This window comes from Numida meleagris, chromosome 12 (genome assembly GCF_002078875.1).
Source record: "Numida meleagris isolate 19003 breed g44 Domestic line chromosome 12, NumMel1.0, whole genome shotgun sequence".
In the NCBI taxonomy this organism is placed as follows: Eukaryota; Metazoa; Chordata; class Aves; order Galliformes; family Numididae; genus Numida; species Numida meleagris.
Window position 1 is genome coordinate 10,286,171 of NC_034420.1, and position 22,182 is coordinate 10,308,352.

At 40.1% G+C, this 22,182-nt stretch overlaps 1 protein-coding gene across 9 annotated transcripts in view; it reads left to right on the forward strand.

The window, feature by feature from the left end:
* EBF1 (early B-cell factor 1) overlaps window positions 1-22,182 on the forward strand; it is a 268,731-nt gene that overhangs the window by 166,652 nt on the left and 79,897 nt on the right. For 5 of the 9 annotated variants that reach the window (XM_021410320.1, XM_021410322.1, XM_021410325.1 and 2 more), the window contains 2 exons: window positions 45-126; window positions 7,997-8,138. In XM_021410320.1, the coding sequence (XP_021265995.1) occupies window positions 45-126; window positions 7,997-8,138 (224 nt within the window). The remainder of the gene's footprint in view (window positions 1-44; window positions 127-7,996; window positions 8,139-22,182) is intronic. The other 4 variants (XM_021410323.1, XM_021410324.1, XM_021410327.1 and 1 more) reach the window with 1 other exon arrangement.

Here is a 22,182-nt window from a genome sequence, read left to right on the forward strand (position 1 = left end):
GCACTGTTTATAAGATGATAATGTCCATTTCTCTGTCTCCACAGGTTCTTCTTGAAATTTTTTCTCAAATGTAACCAAAATTGTCTAAAAAATGCAGGAAACCCTCGAGACATGCGTCGATTTCAGGTCAGTTGGGCACGCTTCCTCCTTTAAAAGTCAGCAGCTAACCCAAACTAGCCTAGTAATTCATTGAGAGATGCTAAAAATATAAGGTCACAGAATATTGCCTGAGGACTTCTTGTCACTGCAGAATTGGGGGGAGATATTTGGGTTTTCTTTCTTTTTCTTCTGGATGAGAACATTCTTGAAGATAAAATCATCTCTGTGGGAAGTGAATCCACGAAAAGAAAAATCAAAACGACCTCACTATTGTTTTAGGTCATGAGACAACCTGGCTCTGGGGTTCTCTGTTCTGCCTGGAAAACTGTTTGCCTTCATGTAAACATGCCAACCTAGGTGAGCACCATGTCTGTTGGAAGAGGCAGAGGAAGGTATAAGAGTAATTCAGTAACAAAATCAGGCTCATGATATTGCTTACACTTCAGGATTTATCCTTCTGCAGCATTGAAGACTCATAAATGTGCATTAATGTGATGATAGTCCATCCCCTCTTGGAAGAAACTGCCACTGGGTATCTTTCTTGAGATGCTTTGGACTGATATTTCCTTAGTGTCGTAGCATGTGGTACAGGGGGCTCAGGAGCTATGGTATCCACACAATTTAAATATCCAGGGATGTTTCTGTATGCCACCCCTACATCCATGACTACTTTTGGAGATAAGAACATCAGTATCCCTTGGGAAGATGGTCTGTGCTTGCCTTTCTCCGTGCTGGCTGGAGAAAGCGGTGCGGTGAAATGCTGAGAAGAGGTTGTTCCAAACCATTTATTGGAGATATGATCCTTTGGCTGTGCCAGTGATGATTTGCCTGAGTAGGGGCTGAATTAAAATATGGGTAAAGAGCCAAAGGACCTTCTCTTTTGATGTAAGAAGTAAATGGGGTACAGGGAGAAAATATGATACAGTCTTTCAGCGGGGGTTTGTGTCAGGGAGCTGAGGAAGGAACAGGAGGTTTGTCCCATAGACAGTATGGGTCTCTGGAGGAAGAAAACTCCAAAAGATGACCGCTGCTTTCTGCAGTAGCTCACAATTTTTGTTTGCTCCTTTGTGGCATTGTAGCACTTAACTGAAAGTGCTAAATGCTTTGTGAATGGCGGTATTATTTATATGTAGAACATATGTATTTTCTTGAACTACTTAATTGCAACACCAGTGGAAGGTGGAAGAGTGGTATTTGCCCCTCCAAGCATAGATGTGCCGTAGTGAGTATATGTGGCAACAAGGATTAAATTAATCAGAATAAAAGCTAGCATTAGCATGGCAGAGCTGTTGGCTTCTCATCACATGTTCTTCCCTCCGTCACATTTCTCCTGCGATTTGATAGGGCATTATCATTGAAGGAGAAAGTGGGAAAAGGACTCACCAGCACAGGGCTTCAGGCCAAGCACTCACCCCCTGGGGCCTGTCAGAACTTGCTTCACAACATGTACACTCTGCTGGGTTTGTGCTCACCCAGGCTAGAGGCTGATTTTCATATGGTAATGCCTTTGTGTGTTCTCTCAGAACAGCAATCAGGAGCCTGTGTCGGCGTATAGGTAGGACATAGGAAAGGTTGTTGATCTCTTGACTTGTAAAGACATTCTGTCATACAAACCCAGCTTCACAGCGGTTGAGCTTTCCATGTGTAAACAGAGACTGCTTAATTACACAGGTCATGTCAATTAGTGTGACCTTAGCATTTTCAAGAAATTAATCACTTTCAGCAGAGCGAGCTGCTTATACTGTAATACAGGGTGGTATTGAAGCTTGTAGTGTACTGCTAAGTGCCCAGGCATATTGTTTTACAGTAGGTGCTCTTGAGTGGTGGTGTTGTTGTTGTTGTTTTTTTTTTTTTTCTGTTTTTCTTTTTTCAATCCTGAGCTTGTTCTTTTTGCAATAGACTTCTTAAAATAGTCAGAATACATGATCTGGTCTTCATTTTTTATTTCTTGGCATGAAAAGGACCAAGCATACACATAGTATCTCTGTAACATGATGCACCTAGATGTTTAAGATGGTGTTGTGTAGGAACCAAATGAAATCCATGTCCCTGTGAAGTGAGTAGAGGTTTTGTCGTCAGCTGCTTTGTGTCTTTGAAATATTCCCATAAAAGTCTGTCTTAAAGTTATGTCTAAGGTCTGCTTAAAAAGATGAGACTGAGGTATCTCCAAATCCTTTTTAAATAGCAGCATACCCTCTTCACAGAAAGTTTGAGATTTTTTCTTCCTTTACTTTGTTGCCTCATCTGTGCTGGACTGTCAAGCTGCCTGGGAACTTGTCCACTTTTTGGCATGGTATCAGTTATCTGGCTCCCAAAGTTGCTAGGTGTCATTATAACAGATCTTGTGGTTTTGGTAGGGGAAACAGTGAAGGCTAGGGGCATGAGTCTTGTACCATATAAGGGCAGTTTGTACTGAAAATTTCCTTTCCTAATAAGTTTATTTCATGCAACAGGAAATTGCCTGACTCTACTATGAACTAAGATGGGTTAAGAGAGTGTAGGGAAGAGGCAGAGTATGTGTTGGTTCAGAAGACCTGCATGTGAATTTTCATTCATGTATAGAAATTAATTGGGAAGTTCTATCCTGAACATTGTGTTCCTGAACTAGTGGGATAAGCTTAACAGAAAAGCAGGTATGGGCCTGGAAAGAAGCACATTTCCCTACATGTCTGAGATGCTTAAGCATGTGACAACTGGGTGCTGCATATCAGCAGTGTCAAGTGCTAGCAGGAGTGTGTGCTGGAGTGGTACCAGCCATGGTTGTAATAGCTCTATTTCTTTTAGCAGAACACAGGAAAAGTGAAGTACTGTCCATGCAGGGGCTCAAGGCAGTTCAGTTGAGTGTTCACCTATGGTACAGACTCCCCGCTTGTTCTCAAGAAAATTACTTCATCTCTGTGTTTCATCAGCTCAATTGCACAAAACGTTTGGCAACACCACTTATTTTCCCCTTAGTCCAACCTTGTCTTTATTATTCTAAAAACCCCACGGAGCAGATGCTCAGTCTGTTTTTGCATTCTTTGTCACAATAAGCTGTTGGTTTTGGTGGGATGGGCTGTAGAGCCCCAATCAGTGGCAGTGATAAGTAGGTGGTATCATGGGTAAACTCTGCCCGGATTTTGTTTTTCGGCACTGAAAACTCATTCATATAACCTAAACAGATTCGTATGTTATTGTAATTAATGAAACCCAAGTGCCCCAGTTATCTTGTTGTTCTTGTTTTAGCACAGCTGCTTGCAAACTGACACGTCAAGTAATAATTTAGAGAAAACTTTTCAGTCTGAGTCACTGCATAAAACCCTGAACATTCATTTATTATGAAAACCTTGAAAGTCACTCAGAAATTGCCGTGTTGTTCAGTGCTGTTACCACAACCTCTTCCTCAGCCTAGGCTGCTAGTTTGCCTCAATGGGATGCTGCCACTCATGTTTGAATTGAAGCCACTTGTGTCTTATTGCAAATTTGCATAAGAGACAGAGATGATGCTTCATGAATCCCAGATAATGGAATTTGGACATGCAAGGCTCCATCCCTAGAGAAGGGAAAGGCGAAAAAAAAAAAAGACTGGAAAATAGCAGTAAGAGCTGTGGCCCAATTCAACAAGGTAATTAAGTGCCTGGCGTGGCCTCGTGCACGTGAGCAAAATGACTGAATATATTGTACTTATGTGCTTTAAGTTAGGCACGTTTTTAAGTGTCTTGTTGAATTGAGAGAAATTTCTAGTTATTAGGATAAAGAAGATATTGTAGGAAGAGGTCACCAAGTGGTGATGAAAATAAAGACACATTGCTCAAGTCATTTCTGCATAGATTTTGGAAGAGCAGCAAATGCGCAAGTTACAGGTTTTACACTGATGACATGCTTTAAATCTGGAAATCATCTTAATCAGATTTTCTCTGCCTTTGCCACTGGATGTTGGGAACATCACAAAAATATCAGAGCCCTCAACATACACTGGAGAAAATTGAAAGCACAAGGAACATGCTATGTCTTAATCAGTTAGTGAAGCTTAATGGGCTGTGGTTAAAAATGAGGAGTCATGCAATGCTTAATTTTGATATATTAGGTGAGGTACCATAACAAATAAACAGGCTGAGTGCTAAACGTGGATAAATAGCTTGATCTGCAGTCTCCTGATCTCAGAATATTTTTTTAAACTAAGCTCCAAAGCATTCACAACTGAACTATTTAATGGCAGGCAGAATTATTCACAGAGCCGTGATACGTTAATGCCGTTGATAGTGCCAACTTCATTGAACAAAGTTATAAACCAATGTGTTTCTTTCATACCCCTGTCTCCCCTGGTGTTGATACAGGATTTAAATTCAAAATCTATGAAGGGCTGAAGCTAAAGCTCAAAATCGTTTTCCGTGTTTGCCTGTCCCAAATTAAAACTGTGTTTTGTTGACAAAATTTGGAAAGGTTTGAGATTTGGCAGGCCTGGTTGTCCCTGTGCTTACATTAATATGTCAGCACCTCATTAATCATTTATTAAACTGTAGTGTGCCTTTCCCTCTTGCTATGGTCTGTGTTTTAGGATGCCTCAGTGGCCATTCCACATCTACTTTGGCTCTCCCCTCCCCCTAATTTTATGATTTCTCCACAAATTAGGTTTAGCATGTGCTTTGACTTGAACATATCCCAGTCGTTTCAAAATAAAAATGAGGAGAGTGTAGTATTTTTTTAGATTAAAAAATAAGAGTAGAACTTCTAAGTATGTAAGTGCTCTGTAGCAATCCAAGTATGTAGCTGTAGTACACAATATTCAAGCTGTATTTTTTCCCTGATAATAATTAGGGATATTAATATTTTGTTAGTACACTGTGTGCTCAGTATTCTTGTGTTAATGAGATTTTGTGTTTTAAGCATTAAGCAGTGTTTGCTGATTCTTACAGGTGCAGTATGAATAATCTTTTTTTTTTTTCTTCAGACATATAAGAATAACCACTGGTTTTTTGTGCATTTCCTGAGACTGGAAACAGTTTCTCCTGGGGATTCCTTTTATAGTTTCTTCTGCTAACGGCACTGAAGAACCACACCAGTGTGGTCTTTTCGTAGTAAATCAAACTCTGTTCAGGAGTTAGGTAGGGAGACACTGTTAAGTAATTCAAAATCTGTTGCATCAACAATTTCAGAAACCCAAGGGGGAAAAATTGAATGGAGATTTAGTCCCATTAAAGTGACCTCACAAATTATTTCCTTTAGTTCTTCCCCTGGAAGTTGCATGGGTAGAGATAGCTGCTTGCATAGACAACTTTCAAAAGTTTGGGACCTGCCTTGCTGTTATTGTTCTTGAACTTTTACTATCCTCATTTCTTAAAATGTTCAGAAGTTTGGATTTTGGCATAGGATTGATAAGTTTCAGTGCAAAGTATGTATGTTCCTCTATGGTTTTTGGAATGGAGGCTGTATTTCAGATTGCAGCCATTATTAGCTGCAATAGTATCTGTTTTTGTATGCACCTTAGTAGACCTCTAGAAGAAGATAAGGGACTGGTATAAATTGTGGAGCTATGACAGGCAATGCTAGCTAAGGATTTGGCTCCAAATCCCAGTTGCAAAGAACTGACAATGGTTGCAAGTGCACAAATAAGATTGCAAACCCTCAGCCACTTACTATAAGATCATATTTTATTGAAAATATCATAAACTTTATTCTATCCCTCAGGAATGCAAAGAATAAATTACTTTTGAAATCTCCTTTGGAATTTTATATATAGGGCTTTTTTTTTTTCCTTTTTTTCCCTTAGTTTGATTTGAGAAGAACTTACTTACTGTGTCTACTGTGTTTGGTGCTTTCTCTTCCCCAAATTTCCATCTGTAAGAGCTCTTGAATCATTTATTTGGTATTTTAATATCTTTCACTTAAAACACACAAAATGTATTGCCTGGAATACCATTCTGAGGGACAGTTTTGAGATCCTTTAGATGTAAAATATTCTCTTTTGTATTTCTCTTTTTAAAGATATAACTTTGGAATTGCCTACAGTCAGCTTAGCAGCTTTGCTTATTTTATACTTTATGTGTTTTATAGGTGGTCAGAAATAGGTGGAAAATTTTTTTGTTTAAAATTTTTTAATCCAATTCAAGTGATGAAATTGAATTGTTGTAAGCGATCCTTTAAGTGTCCCCATTTGACCAACTTTGAGAGGCAGCAGCTTCCTGAGAGAGTTGAAGCAATGTTTGCCAATCTTTGTAAAGCATTTCACCTCTTCAGAGGCTAAAGCCTCTCAAAACCAAGAACAATTAAAGCAAGAGCCTTTCAGAGCGACTGGGGAATTCAGCAAAATAAATCAGAAATCCTCTGCCGCGGCTCTGGAGGCTTGCCTCATTATAAGAGCAGATCTATTAGCCCCCTTGCCATTGTCTTTCATTTCTCAAGTGAGGTGATTCTAATTAAATTAATCTGCATGTCAATCTATCGGTGATCAATCAAAAGGGCTGAGGTCCCCCTTTGCGGCAGTGTGCTTGCGGCTGACAGGGGCTGATAATGGAGGAAGAAATAAACTGTCGAGCAAAGTTAATTAGTCAACATAATAGGTGGATTAAACAGGAGCTGCTGATTGCTGTTTCACATGTCGAAGCATGAGGTGGGAGCTGAAACTGCAATTAACAGACAATTATTATATTTGGTTGTAAGAGGTCGCATGAATAAACATATCTCTGTGGGTTTCAGTTTTTAATCCCTTTCCCTGTTTAATGTAAGGAGAAGTGTAGGTCATTTCTTCTTATTGTTTTAGTGGAAGTTCTTGAAGGCAGCACGTGCTCCTTGCAAACTGGCAGCCAGCTGAAGGCCAAAGTGTTGGCTGGGGTAAAGCCCTGGAAATGATGGTTTTTTGGGGGGGAAAAAGGTGTGGGAGGGGGCAGCTTAATGAAAGCCAAGGCTTTGATGTTGCACAGTTGGAATGGGGTCGAAGGAGACAGGGTGGTGAGCTGGTGGCACATCCCAGATCTTGCCCTGCTCGCCCTCTGGTTTTCCTCCATTAGCTCAGGTGCCCTCAGCCTGAACGGGGATATCCACTTGGACAGTGCCTTCTGAGCCTCAAGGCTGAGAGATCCCTCTGAGCAGCTGGGTCTCCTAACTCTGGTCCCAACACTTAACCATTTTCTCCCTTCCAGTGCAGCTCCTTTCTCACCCTGGGCCACCCCCTGGAACAGAAGCATCGGAACCTGCTTCCAGGGTAGTGCCCCTCCACCTCCTTCCCCTTGCCTCAAACCAAGGTGTTGACATGGAGATAAGTTGAGGAATACAAATAATACTAGTGCTGGATGAATAGGGTTGTGTTCCCCAGATCAAGTCCCCACTGTCAAGCGTGCATGCATATACAAACACACCAATGTGTACTCACTGAGATAGAGCTCAGGAGAAATTTGGGCCAGTCGAACAACCTGCGGTAACTATACTGACGAGTGAGAGTGCAGGGTTGTGTGGGGATGAATGCAGCAACTCTAATTGCAACTTCACAAAATGCACTTTTGTTTTCTTTTATTCTGAATTGATTCTCATTTGCAATGTCAACAGCTCTATCTACTTCAGCGTGGAAACTGAAGGATAATTTAGGGTGAAACACAGCTGCCCTTGTACATGCAGGAAAAATACTTAATAAAGATCCTCTTGTTAAAATGATAGTTAACAGTGCGCTGTCTGCCATTCAGCTACAAACTCTGCAATTTGACTTAAAACTGCATCAAAAGCTTTCGATGCCAAAGACCCACTCATCAATAGTGTCTCTTGTTAGATTTGTACAGCATAAGCACCAGTTATTATGTGAAATAGCTATGCAATTTTCTACAGCTCCCAGCTGTTATTTATTTAACTGAGTTTATTACACTCTGTGCTTCTTAAAAAACATACATATATATCAAAATGTTCCTCCATTTTACTCTCGTGCTTGCAGGTTGTGGTGTCTACAACAGTCAATGTTGATGGCCATGTGTTGGCAGTGTCGGACAATATGTTTGTGCACAACAATTCCAAGCACGGGCGGAGAGCTCGAAGACTCGATCCTTCGGAAGGTACGCCTTCTTATCTGGAACATGGTAGGCATATCATTTTCATTGGTTGGCATTGCTACTTTAAATGTGGATTTGTTTGGTTTCTGTCTCTGACTGCTGGTTTCAAGTTGTCATGTTATGATCAATGCCTTTGGGATTTGATACCTTAAAGAGACCGGCCTCTGCTTTAAAAAGACAGTTCTCCAGACCAAAGGTGGAATTTTTCAAGTTGATCAGCACAAAGCGTAGTAAAGTGACAAACTGGTAGGCATACATGGGTGCAGAATCTTTTCTGTGTGTTAGTGAAGTGTGGTGATTTTTTTTTTGGTTGTGTCTATTCAGCACCTAAAATTGACCTTTTCCAAATTGGTTTGGTTTTTGAATGCGCATGCAAAGGGTGTTACGTATTTTCTGAAGTGCTCAGCACCCAAATTTGGGTTTGGATTACTCATGTCTGTAGACTGCAGTATTATTTAAATAACATAAAGAGCTGATAATAGGATGTGTATCTCATACAATCACCATAGAATCATAGAATGGTTTGGGCTGGAAGAGACCCTTAAGATCACCCAGTTCCAGCACTGCTGCTATAGGCAGGAACAGGGGTGTTGGAACTGGGATATCCAGTTGTTCCTTGGAATTGCTGTAAATGAAAGCAGAGCCCTTTTGGAAATCCATCTGCTTACTCAAGCCATGGACGAATGTTCTCTTCTGGCTCCAGCTGTGCCAGCTGAGACGGTTCCTGTTCCCTGCATGCCACAGCTGCTGGCCTCTCCTCTGTGCGGGAGGCAATTCTCTACCATAGATATGCCAGCCAAGGTGATAGTCTGATTGCTCCTTAACCTCCTCCAATCTGGCTTGTTCTGCTGAAGAGGTTGAAGAATTGGCGCAAGGCGATTTGGCTGGCTTTTCTGAAAGCACAGTGAGCACCAGCAAGGGTGGAATGGGGGAAATGAGGCTGGAAGCAGCCTGGGAAACTGTAATCTTTTCCATAAGATCAGCTGGTCCTGGAAGATAATATCTGCTGCTTACTGTAGGTGCTTAAAATGGGAGTTGTTGAGTGCAAATGCTCTTTGAAAAATCTGGATTTGATTAGCATTTTGTTTTGCTCTTTGTCCTCAAAGTTGATGACTGCTGCTGGAAAAAAAAAAAAACAACCCACACAAAAAACAACTCAACAACAACAAACCCAAACAACTCTCCACCCCCAAACAAAAGACCCCCCTCCCTCCCCCCCCAACTAGACAAATAAAAGACACTAAAACCAGAGGATGTTTCACTCCCCTCTCCCTGTTCCAGCTTGGTAGAATATTTCTTGGACTTCAAAGCTGTTTGTAATACTAATTCAGTAGGTACTTGCTCCTTTTTGGAGATGGGGGTTTCTACTGAATTTGAGTGTAGAAGGCACTGGTCCTTTATGCTGGTTTGTTCCAGAAATATTTGCCAAAGATCTGATGAATAATTAAATAGATTTTTCCAGAGTTTGAAGAAACCAGATAAAATTTTCTTCAGGAAAGTGAATGCCACTCAGAAAAACATTCACTAGATATGTTAAACGAAATTATTAATAGCAAGAAATGGGCAAATATGAGAGTTTCTACTACTCGATGGATTCTTGTGGAAATAGCTTTCTATTTTGTTCATGCTTTCAAGCATCACTCCTGCAAGCACTTCTGCATATATTTAAGATTGTGTGCACATATGGTCCTGTTGGGATCAATGAGGCTTCTTGTGTCAGTAAAGTTGAGGGTATTGATAAGTGTTTGCAGAATCAGGTCTGTAATTCACACTTACCAACCTAAAATTCTTAGCTCAGCAGCGTTTCTCATTATATAAACATAACTTACATCTGTATTTATTTAGCTCTAACTTTTTATGTAGGCTATGAGCCATTTTCAGCTATAATTCATGTTACAGATTTTTTTTTTCATCCTGCCAACAGCCTAATTTAATAAACAAACCACTGTCATAATTTGTGCTGAATTTTTGCAAGGAATGTTCGAACTCTGTCTTTATTAATTAGCAGGAGGCAGAACATTATGAGAAAAGAAATTTTACTGCGTTCAACTTTGTAATCTTTCCATTAAGTCTAGTCTTTCACAAACCTTTTATTTTTCACTTATTCCTACTAGTGTGGCAATCTTTCGTTCCCCCTTGCTGTGTTCGCAGTGAATGCTCTTGGTCAACACAATACTTACTTTCCCATACTTGTAAATGTTCCTGTTTCTGTGCATGGTGTAATAACATCCCAACTTACCTCTTCTATCCTTCCCACTCCTATGTACCTGAAGGATTCTACTAGCAAAAAAGAAGGAAAAAAAAGACAATACTCTGCTTGCATCGTTACACAAATTCTGGATACTGTGCTACTCTTAAAAGCCAACATCTGCAAACTATCTCCATATGTACATTTTGGGAAAGGTGATTTTTCTAATCTAGTTTCTCAGGCACCTCTCAAGCAACCTCATAAAGCCACCACTAATAAATTCTTACTTTTGAATGCAACCTCCATCCGACAAAATTACGCTTTCCCCAAGGCTTGATGGAGCCTTTCGTTTTAAACTAAATCCTTCAATCCAGCTCTCCAGGAATTCTATGCATATTTGTGTCCAAGAGATGCAAAAAAAAAAAAAAAAATCCAGTGACTGTTTTAAATGTCAGTATTGAATGTCTAAAACACTTAAATGAATGAGAAAAGTGGGAAAACTCTCAACTGGGCTTAATGTTGTTGAATTTTGGGCAACCACCAAGAACTTTAGACCTGTTGGAACAGATGAGAGTTTCCTCCACTGAAACAAATTTTTTGTTTTACTTTGAGCCAATAAGTGTATTCTTATCCTCTTGATTTTGGAATTTTTATCTTGAATAATATCTTCGAGTGTAAGTAGAAGAGACAGCTTGTTTGTCTTTGCTCTTTCCAGTTTCCTGCCTCCCTCAGGGGAAGGGCAAATTGCCCCAAACAGTATTTGTAAATGGTGAACTGGAAACTACCAGAGTCGTGGCTTGTTTGTCTCTGGTTTGCTGCTCTGCTGAGCAACTTCTGATTGTAGGTTTTGAAATGCTGGTGTTTAACTATGGTATGTCCTTGACCAAAAGTGTACTTTTCTAGATATTTGACTCTTTAAATCAAATATCTGATCACAAAAGTGTTGAATGTCTGACTTAGGACTGAGACTGAGAAAGGGGAGAGAGGATGTATAAAAGTGTGCTGGTTACATGTTTTGGTAGATGATGCCCAGCTTATTTTTCCTTACAAAGCTGTATTGGGACACACTGCTATTAAATATGGAGTTGCAGTTTATGTGACACTAAAAAAAGACTTTGGATACCAAAAATCTAGAAAGGAAGCTTTACTTGCCTAGCTGCTCAGGAGCCTGGTACCTCCACATTTGGGTTTTTACCATTTCATTGGCAGGTAGCCTGGATTATTTTTGGGACATCCAACACATCTCTATTTATATCTTGCTTGCCAGGCAGTAAAGTTCCTTTTTGTAGCATGTCTCTATATCTTTCAAGAGTAATAGCTGGCACAGGCCAATTATTTCATACATCTCTGTGTGGTATAAATACGGTAAGCCACAGCAATCTGTGGTTTTTGTAATTATCACTTTTTCATTCACAAATAGTTGGATCCTCACTTGTTTTATGTTTATGGTAAACCAGAAGACTGGTGTGGTTGACCTTTTTAAATTGTGCACATGTAGTAAGATGTATAGAGAAGAAGCAGTAGACCCCAACCATTAGAATATGTTTCAGTTTGTAGTTCGTTCCAGGGTGTCAATTTTAAAAGGAAGACCTTTCCAATGCAATTTAAGTGACTAGCTTATGGAAGGGGGAATTCTGACAGGGTTTGCAATAACCCTTTTCAAGTTTACCAGCATGAAGTCCACCACTGCAGATGTCTGCAAAGTTTCCAGTTAAAACTCTCTTATCATCACAAAGTAAAAACTCTTTTTCCCCCAAATCTTTCAATGGCTCTACAAGAATGTAAAGACAATTGCAGCATCAGTTTCTCTATTATTTTTCCTGGCTGGCAGAATGCAATGCCCTCGAAAAATGATAGTCCCCGAGACCCTGTCAGTTTGCATGCTCTAACACTTTATTATCTAATGATCTAATATGCAACAAGGCAAAGAAGGGGGTGCTTATCACCCTGACAGGATGCCTAAGAAAAGTGACTAAATTACTTTATGTACCATTAGCGCTAGCTGCCACAGTGAACTCGCTGTGAGCATTTATGCAAATATTCCTGAATACATTCAAGTGGCCTTGTCAGGAAGATGACTGACAAGCAGCTTAAATGCTTGTTATTTTAAAGGGACAGTTTGATTTCTTTTTTTTCTTTTTTCCCCTTCCTCCTCTTCCTCTGTAGGAGAGCACTGAAGAACTAGGTATGATGGGGTTTGCTGGTGGTTTGGTTCTGAGTTAGCTCGGTGGCAGCAAAAGAGGAAAGATTCAAGGTAGAAATAGGAAAAAATTATGAGATGTGATACCAGCATGTGCTGATGGAAGCAAAGACAACCATGATTTCTAAACCAATGTCCTGCCATTGTTTTAGCATGGAATATATAAAAATATATTTATGTCTATCTGAAATAGATAAATATATAACAAAGCCATTGTAAGTGGCTGCCTTGTAGTGGAAATAATGGTGTATGACTGCATTATTTGGTCTCTCTATTCTGTCATGTGAAGCCACCAAGCTTTCACTATGCTGTTTTAGTTCATGATAGTAATGAATGATTCAGACTGTTTGCTATCTGCAGGTGCAAGATATACACTTAATGAAGAGCAGTAGTTGCTGTGCCTCAGTGGGGTACATTGGGTAAACCCTTTCCTCAGCAGTGGGGCATTTAAGGAGCTTTTCTTGCCAATCCTGCCCACTCAGGCAGTGCAAGATAATATGGGAGGCACATGCACAAATTTGCCACTAAATCTTTAGATCTGAAAGAAAAAAATCACTATGTGTTTTGAGTTGACTATATATTTTTTCTATTCAGGTCATTGAAAAAGAAAGTTTTTTCCTGATCTTCTATTTTGATTTAACCTTCAATCCCTTAGTGTTGCACATGTCCATGCTTGATCAAATTGTTAATATAAGACAGAATACTGACTGAAGGCTAAAATATTAGTAAGTTGAGAAAGAGGGTTAACCTTCAAAATTTATTGCAATTTAACACTCAAATGGTATAGGTCCAACTTGTTAATCAAAGTTAGGGAGTACTGCATTCACAAACCAGACAAGCTTAAACAAAGGAACTTTCATTTTGCCTTATTGCATCTATGGATTGAGGCACCTGTTAAATCTTACTGCCTCACTTAGGAATGTTTTTGTGATTATCTGAAAAATATAAAGACGCAGGCTTTTTCTGCACGATATCATTCCATGTAGAGAAATGCAGTTGGCTTGATTTATTATTTAGAAGGAAAATATTGAAAAAAAGTATTAGGATTCTACCACTGTTCTTGAGGGGATCTTGTATGTTATTCAGAGTTATGTTTGCTTTATAATTTATTTTCTATGAGGGAAGAATACCTTGGGTTGTTGGACATCTCTATGCGTACACAAGGGGAAAAAATGTGACTTTCAGAACATTGCACAACATGGATAGTAATAACAGCAAGTGAGCCTTGATATACTGAAGGATTTCAAAACTTCAAGCTGGAAATAATTTTCTTCACTTTTGCCAAGTTGTCTTTCTCATATCGGTTCCTTCATAAATGCAGTGACTCATAAATTCAGGCAATTTTTTACATAATGGCTTGTTATGTGTTCTTGGAGCTTGACCTCACTGAATGTATAATGTTAACCTCTTCACTGCCCTGTGGTCTTACTGCATGTTTCTAATATAAGTGAACACATGAGAAGTGGATTAGTCCAGTATGTGTACTCAGATGGAGCTAGAGTCCCTCCTAAGAGACAAAACATAGCCAGAAAGACGAAGTGCTACGCTTTAGAGAATTTGTAGAGAAATAAAGAGTCCAATATGATCTCAACAAGATTTTAACACTGTGGACTGGTGAAACAATTTGCCAAAGCTGTGGCAGATTCTCTGCAGTTTGCAAATATTAAGTCAAGACCTGGTCTCTTCCTAAATGGTCTATGTCGGGTCAGGGAAAGGTTATGGACTTGAGCAATTGCTCACCCAGGATTTGTGGAGTGAGGTTCTCTGGCTGGTGCTGTGTGGGATCCCAGGCTGTGTGATCATAACGGTCCCTTCGGAAGTGAAAACACAGTCCATCAGGTTAGCGAAACGCAGCAGGGCTCTCATTCACACAGCTCCAAAATGTGTTAACTAAATTGTGCCCCATTGAATTGTTCTGATGAATTTTTGCAGTCCTCACCAGAACAGTGTTGCTGTCTGCAGGCCCATGTCCCTGCTTCCTCTTTGTCCGTTACTGAGAATTTCACAAGAACTGGTGGGTGGATGGAGCTGCCCTTCTCCTAGCCAATTACATCAAAAAGAAAGCAGAAAACCTTCTGTGTGTCTGGGTCATAAATCAGACTTTGAAGAGAGATGCTTAAAAGTTTAGACAATCTGGTGGCAGCAATTTTGATGTTTCAAAATATAATTTTAGTTTGAGGATAAATGAAGACAAGACAAATAGTCTGCTAGAAGGAGATTTTTAGTCATTGTTTTGTGCATGGAGAATCCAGAATTTCAGTTCTGCCATTAGGCTTTAAGTCTTTCCTGAAGTCGGTATTTTGAGCTTGTGAATTTTTTTATTATTTAAACATAATCTAGTAACATGGGTGTACTAATGCTTCTGCTGACATGTCACAGGGGACTTAAGAGAGATGATCTGAAGTATTTTAGCCTTTCAGAAAGAGTTGCTCTTACATAATGGCCATGGCAATGTCTCCTGAACAGTCAAGTTTGGGTACTCCAAATCGCCACAGTTAGGAAGGATTCCTGCTTGACAGTCACTTACCAGGGATCTAGTGTCACATCTAATGGAAAAAGAAAAAAAAAATGGAAGCTGGAGACACCTTGATTTTAAAAAGATAAGGTGCGTCAGTTTCTACCCATAAGTAGCTGCCCTATATGCTTTTCAAATATGTGAAGAAGAAAACATCCCTACCCCTAGAATATCTAAATGATGCCATGCTGTGATATGTTGTTACCCTCCACTGTTATGAGATTGTCATGAATTCATGAAAAATAGTACCTGGATGAAGACAGAATGCATGTTGTGAATTTCCCAGAGGAGCTTTCAGAACTGTGCTCCCAAAATTGTAAAAAAAAAAAAAAAAACAAAAACCGAAAAGAAAATGTGGGGAAAACTGGCATTAAATTTTGAAAGAGATTTGTATAAAAATATCTGTGTTTTGTTACTGTAGATAAGGGAGAAAAGTTCAGATGGAAATTCTCCAACCACCATGAGAGTTGACTCTTATTTGGAGAGCTGGACCAACCGCTTTCTGAGGGTTTGAGGTTTTTCTCCAGACCTCAGAGGAGTCGGAGTACAGAAATGCATGTAGAAAAACCTTAGCTGCTCTGTCTGGCAGAAACTGCACAGCTACCAATACAGGCGGGCATTCAGTAACACTCAAATAGGCAATGAATATTCATTGATAATGAGCATTCATTACATTTCAATTTGCTTTGCTGGCCACTGTGTCGCTAATACAATGGCATCATAGGGGAGAAGAATGACATTAGGATTATAGAAATGCTTGCTAGATGTTGCACTGTATGGCGGTGAAGTTTTGCCAGACGTTTTTTTAACCTTCCAAGTTGCACGCATCAGTAAATGACAAGACACTGAGACACTGTAATAGGGTTGGTATTATTTCTGAACAAATTTCTCTACCTTAATTGTTTTATTATAGAATACCTTTGCTGTTATATTGAGAAAAGATGCTTTTTCACACCATTCCCCTACTGACATGGGCAGAGTACAGTGGAAAGGATTTTGTGAACTGTGATTTGTACATGAAGGCCAAGAACCAGTGATTTTTTGAGTATTTATCAGAATATATTGTTAAAGGTCAAAGGTCACAAGTATCAAAGAACAGTGCAGATATTGGGATGCTTCCAAATACTTCACGCTAAGCACCCCGGTATTTGAACAGACCAAAGCAATCAGTGGTTACGAAAAGTCTCTGTTCTCGTTGTGCCCAGAGTTATCAACCAGCTGAGTGCTGGCAATCTAAGGATTAAAGTTTTGTGTAGATGAAATTTCCCACCAAAATGTAATTTTGAATATTCTAATTAGATAACTTCACAAATGATGAACTCAGTAATTTTGCATCTCAGGTTTTGTTTTCTCACTGAACCAAGAGAAGAGCAGCAGGAGCATTTAAGTCTCTCTCTTGCTGTTGGTCACAGGGTGCCTGCTGAGTGTTTCCCCAGCAAAATGAGTGTTTGACAAAGCTCCTCTGCTTTCAAGGAAATGATTTAATAGTGTAAACCACGAAAATGTTGCACAAAATGGAACCCACCATGGTGGGTTGTTTGGAATGGTTATTGTAATCTGGGTTGCCATCTGAAAATTATTAATGTTAGTAATAAAGAATAAAAATAAGCTGCTAATAATTAATATTGGAATGGAGTGTGTTTGGCCTAAGTCCAGCATACAAGATTTTCAGGAGTGCATAGCACTGGGGAAAGTGTGCTTTCATTAAAGCCAGTGGTTCAACTTCATAACCTGGTTCTGAAAATCTCAGCCCAAGCTGTTTGCTGAGCATAACCAGAAAGCTTTGTGTGTCACAATTAGTCCTTTCTGCTTCCCACCCTCGTTCCATGAATTTATAGTTCTCTTTGTGACAAAACAAATCTTTAGTGTGAAAGTGACTGTAATATAAGCAGTGTTGGTTTATGACCTCATTGAGTGAAGCGGGTAGAGTAAGGATGTTTATTAAAAAGATCAAGAAAAGGTTTCTGAAAAACTCATCTGAAGTATAGCAGTTTGAATCTATTTCTCAGAGGTACTTCGAGCATTTAGGCCTGAAAGTTAAGGTGCAAGGGGACACTGAGATGCTCAACAAGATATGACCTTCATAAAGTGAGTGCTTAGGATCTTCTGAACTTCTGGTTTTGCCAGTCAGGTGGTCAGCCCAAAATGTAGATACCCCAAAGCAAAGTAATCTTACCCCAAGCAAATTTCTTGGACATAAAGCCAAACTGTCAAAGCACCAAGATGCCGAAAGCTGCATTTAGGAGTTCAGTGAGATTAGAGTCGCTAGATAGCTGGATGCTTCCAAAAACTTGGTCCAAGATACTGCAGGAACCCATGTACTTTTTAGGGTATTACCACTCAAGTGTCTATTAGCAGTAGCAGTAGAAGGAAATTTCGAAAAAAATATTTTTGGTTAATACCTTATCATTATGGCTTTGTGGGAACTCTCCCAGAGCTTTTATACCTACTCCATGCCAAAGCAATGTGTGTTTCCCACAAAGGTCCCAGTTTGCACTTTGCAATGGCAGCAGCCATGCTGGATCTCCCCTGCTTTTGGGGACTGCAAGTACAGCTCACATTGCTGTTTGCTGAAAACCTGGACTTGGATATGGAATTCATAGGCTTGGTGTTATCTGATCTTTGCTGAGAGAGAAGACCAGAACTCAGAGGTAAATTGCAGGACTGACCACAGTTCTGCTCGTCTTTCAAACTGTGGCTTCAGTTTGTGGGTTGGGGTTTGAGGTCACCATGCTTTGCTGCACTGCATTCAGGTGAGAGCATCACTTGACTTCTTGGGTTCTTTGAGGAGGTGAAGGGGGGAAAATATAATATCAGGTGAGGTTTGATCCTTTGTGGCAAAGTAACTTATTGGGAGCCCTTTGGGGAAAAATATCTCACACAGCAGGAAACCTTCCTGGGCTTATGGCCCTGAAGGATCTGTGGGTGCTGCCTCTTCATCCAACTGTGCATCAGGGCAGACAGAGGTGTCTGCTGGAAAGCACAGAGATTCAGTATCAACTGACACATATTTCATAGTATTTCATAGTATTTCTTACAGGGCTGCTTCTGGCTGCTTTCTATCTAGGCTGGGGTCCCTCACTGCTTTTGGGAGCCAAGGAGGAGCTCCCAGGTCTCCAAGCATCTAGAGCTTTCTGCCTGTTTCTACTCATCATATAACGGAAAGAAAATCCTAACTTAGGCAGCCTGACTCATGCAGCTGGTGCTGGAGTCTGACTTTTCACATGCTGCAATGCTTGAAGTAGGTGGCCTGAATATGGCCCTAAATAAATAAACATAGAATGACTTTATCAGACACATTCACAGAACAACTTCTCTAAGCATTTGTAGGCTTGAGTCCAAAGTATTCACTCCTCAGATTTTCAGCGTGCTGGTTTTATGTAGTGTCATTGCTGGACAGATACTATGAACTATAAATATATTTTTATGCCGGTGTTTTTGCAAGTAAAGCTGAAATGGCTGGGAGGGGGTGCTTGACCCTGCGTTCAGCGCAGCACAAAGAACAGAGGAGGAAATGACAAGGGGGTCTCAGTCTTTGCAGTGCAGGCAGGGATTCTGCTTGAAATTTGGTGCAGGTTACCTTGCCTCCATCGCTGCCCTGCTGCTGTCACAAACATGGGCTGAGCATTAAATTGCGTTCCTGAAACAAACCTCCCAAATGACAATAATATTAACAACAATATCAATCAAATTACTTTGTTTCCCACCCCAGGTAATCATTAGTTTGTAGTGTGTTTCTGGCCAGGACAGCAATGTGGTGAAGCCTTCAGATCACTGGGATGCTTTTTTTTCAGCATCACCAGGTTCCCTACCTTATCCCTTGGCCCGTGGCCTGGAAACCCAAAGCCATCCATAGGACGTGGGTCTCTGTTGGCAGCCCTGTGTAACCCGTCGCTGAGACAACCCGAGCACAATTTCTGCACATGATGAATATGGATCTTCGCTGCATCTGGCAGGCTGCAATAATGAATGCAGTAGACTGTCATTAATAGATAATAAAAGTGGAAAGCAACATTAATGGGAATAAGCTTTCCTTGTACTGGGACTGATTATTACTTTTTTGTTCTTGCCCTGTGACTGGATCGGGACATGCATAACAGCTACCAACGCTGGGTGCACACATGTGTTTTGTTGTTGCTGTTTTTTAATCTGGAATATTTAACCACGATATCTTCAAAGTGCAATTGTGTCATACATTCTCACACACTAATGGATTTCAAAGATGAAGAGCCTTGCTGCTTTACATTTAGTCATGCCTTCATCTATGAATTTATGGCAGTATTATGGTTTAATGAATTGAACAAGTCCCAGAACAACAACAGAAATGCTTTTTTGTTTGAATTTAGATACTGCATACTTTGCTCTTCAAACGAATAATAAAACCAATATGTTTCTTTAGTGGTAAACTTCAGACTAACTTCATCTCACATTACTAATCAAGTACTGGAGGATATGTGCGCGTACACATGTGGGTGCGCGCTAAGAGGCGCTTCCAGCCGCAGTGCTGACATAGGCTGAACATTCGTATTCTGATAGTGGTAGGCAAACCTCTGAGAACAGATGGAGCAGAGTTCAGCACAAAGGTTTAATCCTATCAGGATGATTCCTGTATGGCCATCTGGATAATCCAGCGCACACATTCAGTGCCTGTTAAAAATACGGCGTAGGCCAAGATTAGCGTCAGAGATTTTCCACTAGGCTTGTTCATATTTACTTTATGATTTTCAGGCTCCAGCAAATTGCATCATGGAGCAGCCTGTGATTGTGAGAGAAATCAGACAGGGAATAAGAACTCTTAAGGTACTTGAATTTTCCTTGGAGTAACTGGATTACAAGCATTCCTGTCTCTGCTTTGCATTTCTACGTCGGCTATTCTGTTTCTGAAAGACCATTAATGCAAGGTCTCTGTTGTGGGCAGGCTTTCTCAGTTCTGCTGAGCAAAGGGACTTCAGCTGGACACTAATTTTAGTCCAGGCTACTGTTTTTATCCAGATGAAATAAATTATTTGTTGTAGAATCTATCTCAGGTGAACTTCTCACTCTTGTGCTATGTAATTTAGCAGGGGGCTTGTAGTGGATTTTGGGGGGTAGATTTAGGTTTAATCAGTACTAATATGTAGTTCGGGGTAGTGACAATTTAGATTTAGATGGAACTCTGTGTTTTGTTTAGGATAATTTCTGTATATTATGGAGCATCTTTGGCTAAATCTTGCCAGTGTGGCCCTAACATTCCTGTGTGCCTCTGAACACCAGGACTTGCTGGTGTGGCACTCAGGATGCTGGGGCTGTTACACCTTTCAGGGACTAGATGTTGTGACTTGAGAGCTTTTGTCTAATCCCATGTTCTGCCTCTGGAAGGATTTGCTATGAGAGATTTACAGATTTATGAAGGAAGATGAAGAATTTTTTTTTCCCCAGTTTACATGATATTACCCTGAATTCCACTGGCATCATCAGAAAATAGAGAAAATTAATCCAGAGTAATGATTAAACAAAACACGAATTTAGAAATAGTGCCCACCTGCCTTTCTGCTAGGTTGAGATTCAGCAAAACATAAGGCTCACGTTAAGCAAATGCTGGGTCCCATTCTATAAAAGGCTTTGCTGGATCTGGACCCCATTGAGCAGCACTGAGGGACCAGCCAGTTAAGTAGGGTTTGGGGTATGTGAGCTATGCAGTGATGTTTGTTTTGACATACTTTTAGGGTTGACTTATTTTACGCATTTGGGGCTTCCATTTGCAAGGTTGGTTTCATTCTCACCCTGGAATTGCATCAGTGCAATTATTTTTAAACTTTAGTGCACTTAAACAGATGCAGTCTCCTTTCTGGACATGCTTATTGTTTTTAAAATAGTCATATTGGCTTAGCAGGGCCCTATAACTTTATCAGTGGAAGATAAATCAATAGGAAGCAGTTGAAAGTGAAACAAGGGAGGCATATAGGATTTTTTCACTGTTTTACTAATGCAGCTTTTAAAGCATACCTTCATATAGAGCACTGCAATCCTGTGCATATATCACACAGTAGTGCCCTGCATGCTTTCAGTGTCCCATCTTTCAGAAACAAACACTGTTCCTGCACCTTTGTACTTTGTGATTCCCCTGTACCTTGGATGGAAACCAAGGTGCATTAATTTTGGAGCCCTTTGTGAAGCGTTTTGTGGGGACAAAGCATGTCCATCCATCCCTGAGAGAGGAACTGCAGCAGTCACCTAGCTGGCACTTAGGTCTTTTGCCAGTTGTGGAGATGGAAGCACTGCCGAGGTTTTGTGTGCCCCATGTGATATTTTTGGGTGCTCTATTTCTACTTCTGATCCAGTGTGTGTATGTCCCTGGCACATCCACGCTGCCCAAGATAACAGGGGGGCAGCCCTGGAGCTGGAGCTGAAGAGCTGCTTCAGTGCTATGCATGGTCAAGGCCAGCCACAACTGGCACTTTGTGGCTGACTCAGAGTAATAATCTTCTAACTTTGGGGCAAAAATGATGAATGCAGAAATTATAGCTTGAAATTGGCTTGAAATTTCTTTTTCTTCCTTTCAAATAAATTTTGAGATGCAAATCTTATTCTGAAATAAGAAGTCAGAACGCTCCATAAAAAAAATAGCACAATAAAATTATTAGGCTTCTTGATGTAGCATATATATTTCAATAATAAGTAAGTATATATTATTAATGTATGTATATATTTTGGCTGAAGCTATATGTTGAATAATGAAATTTTCAAATGTTTTTGCAGCAGTACATTTTTCTTGGAGAATTTATTATTTGCCAAACAAAAATGACAGAATTTCCTTTTGGAGGTCAAGTTTTACTGACTGGCAGCGAGATGCTAAGGCCTCGCACTGCTTTATTAATTTTTGGAAAGCAGGAAGTACCTCCAGAAGTCAAAACCAAACAAATAAACTTCAAAACTTCCTCTGTGACATGAAAAGAATGAATGAACATGCAACTCTTGCAGTTATACGAGATTACAGTTATAATTTTTATGGAAATGTTTTAAGTAAGTAAAGTGCAGAGCGGTTTGGGTTGTTTTTTTTTTTGCAACACACCCCTCATTATTCAGGATTGCCTCCTTTTTCCATGCAATCATGTTTCAGGCAATGGTCAACAACTGAAAGCTTTGGACGTTCTGAAGGAAAGAGAAACACAGAGGACTCGGGGAAATG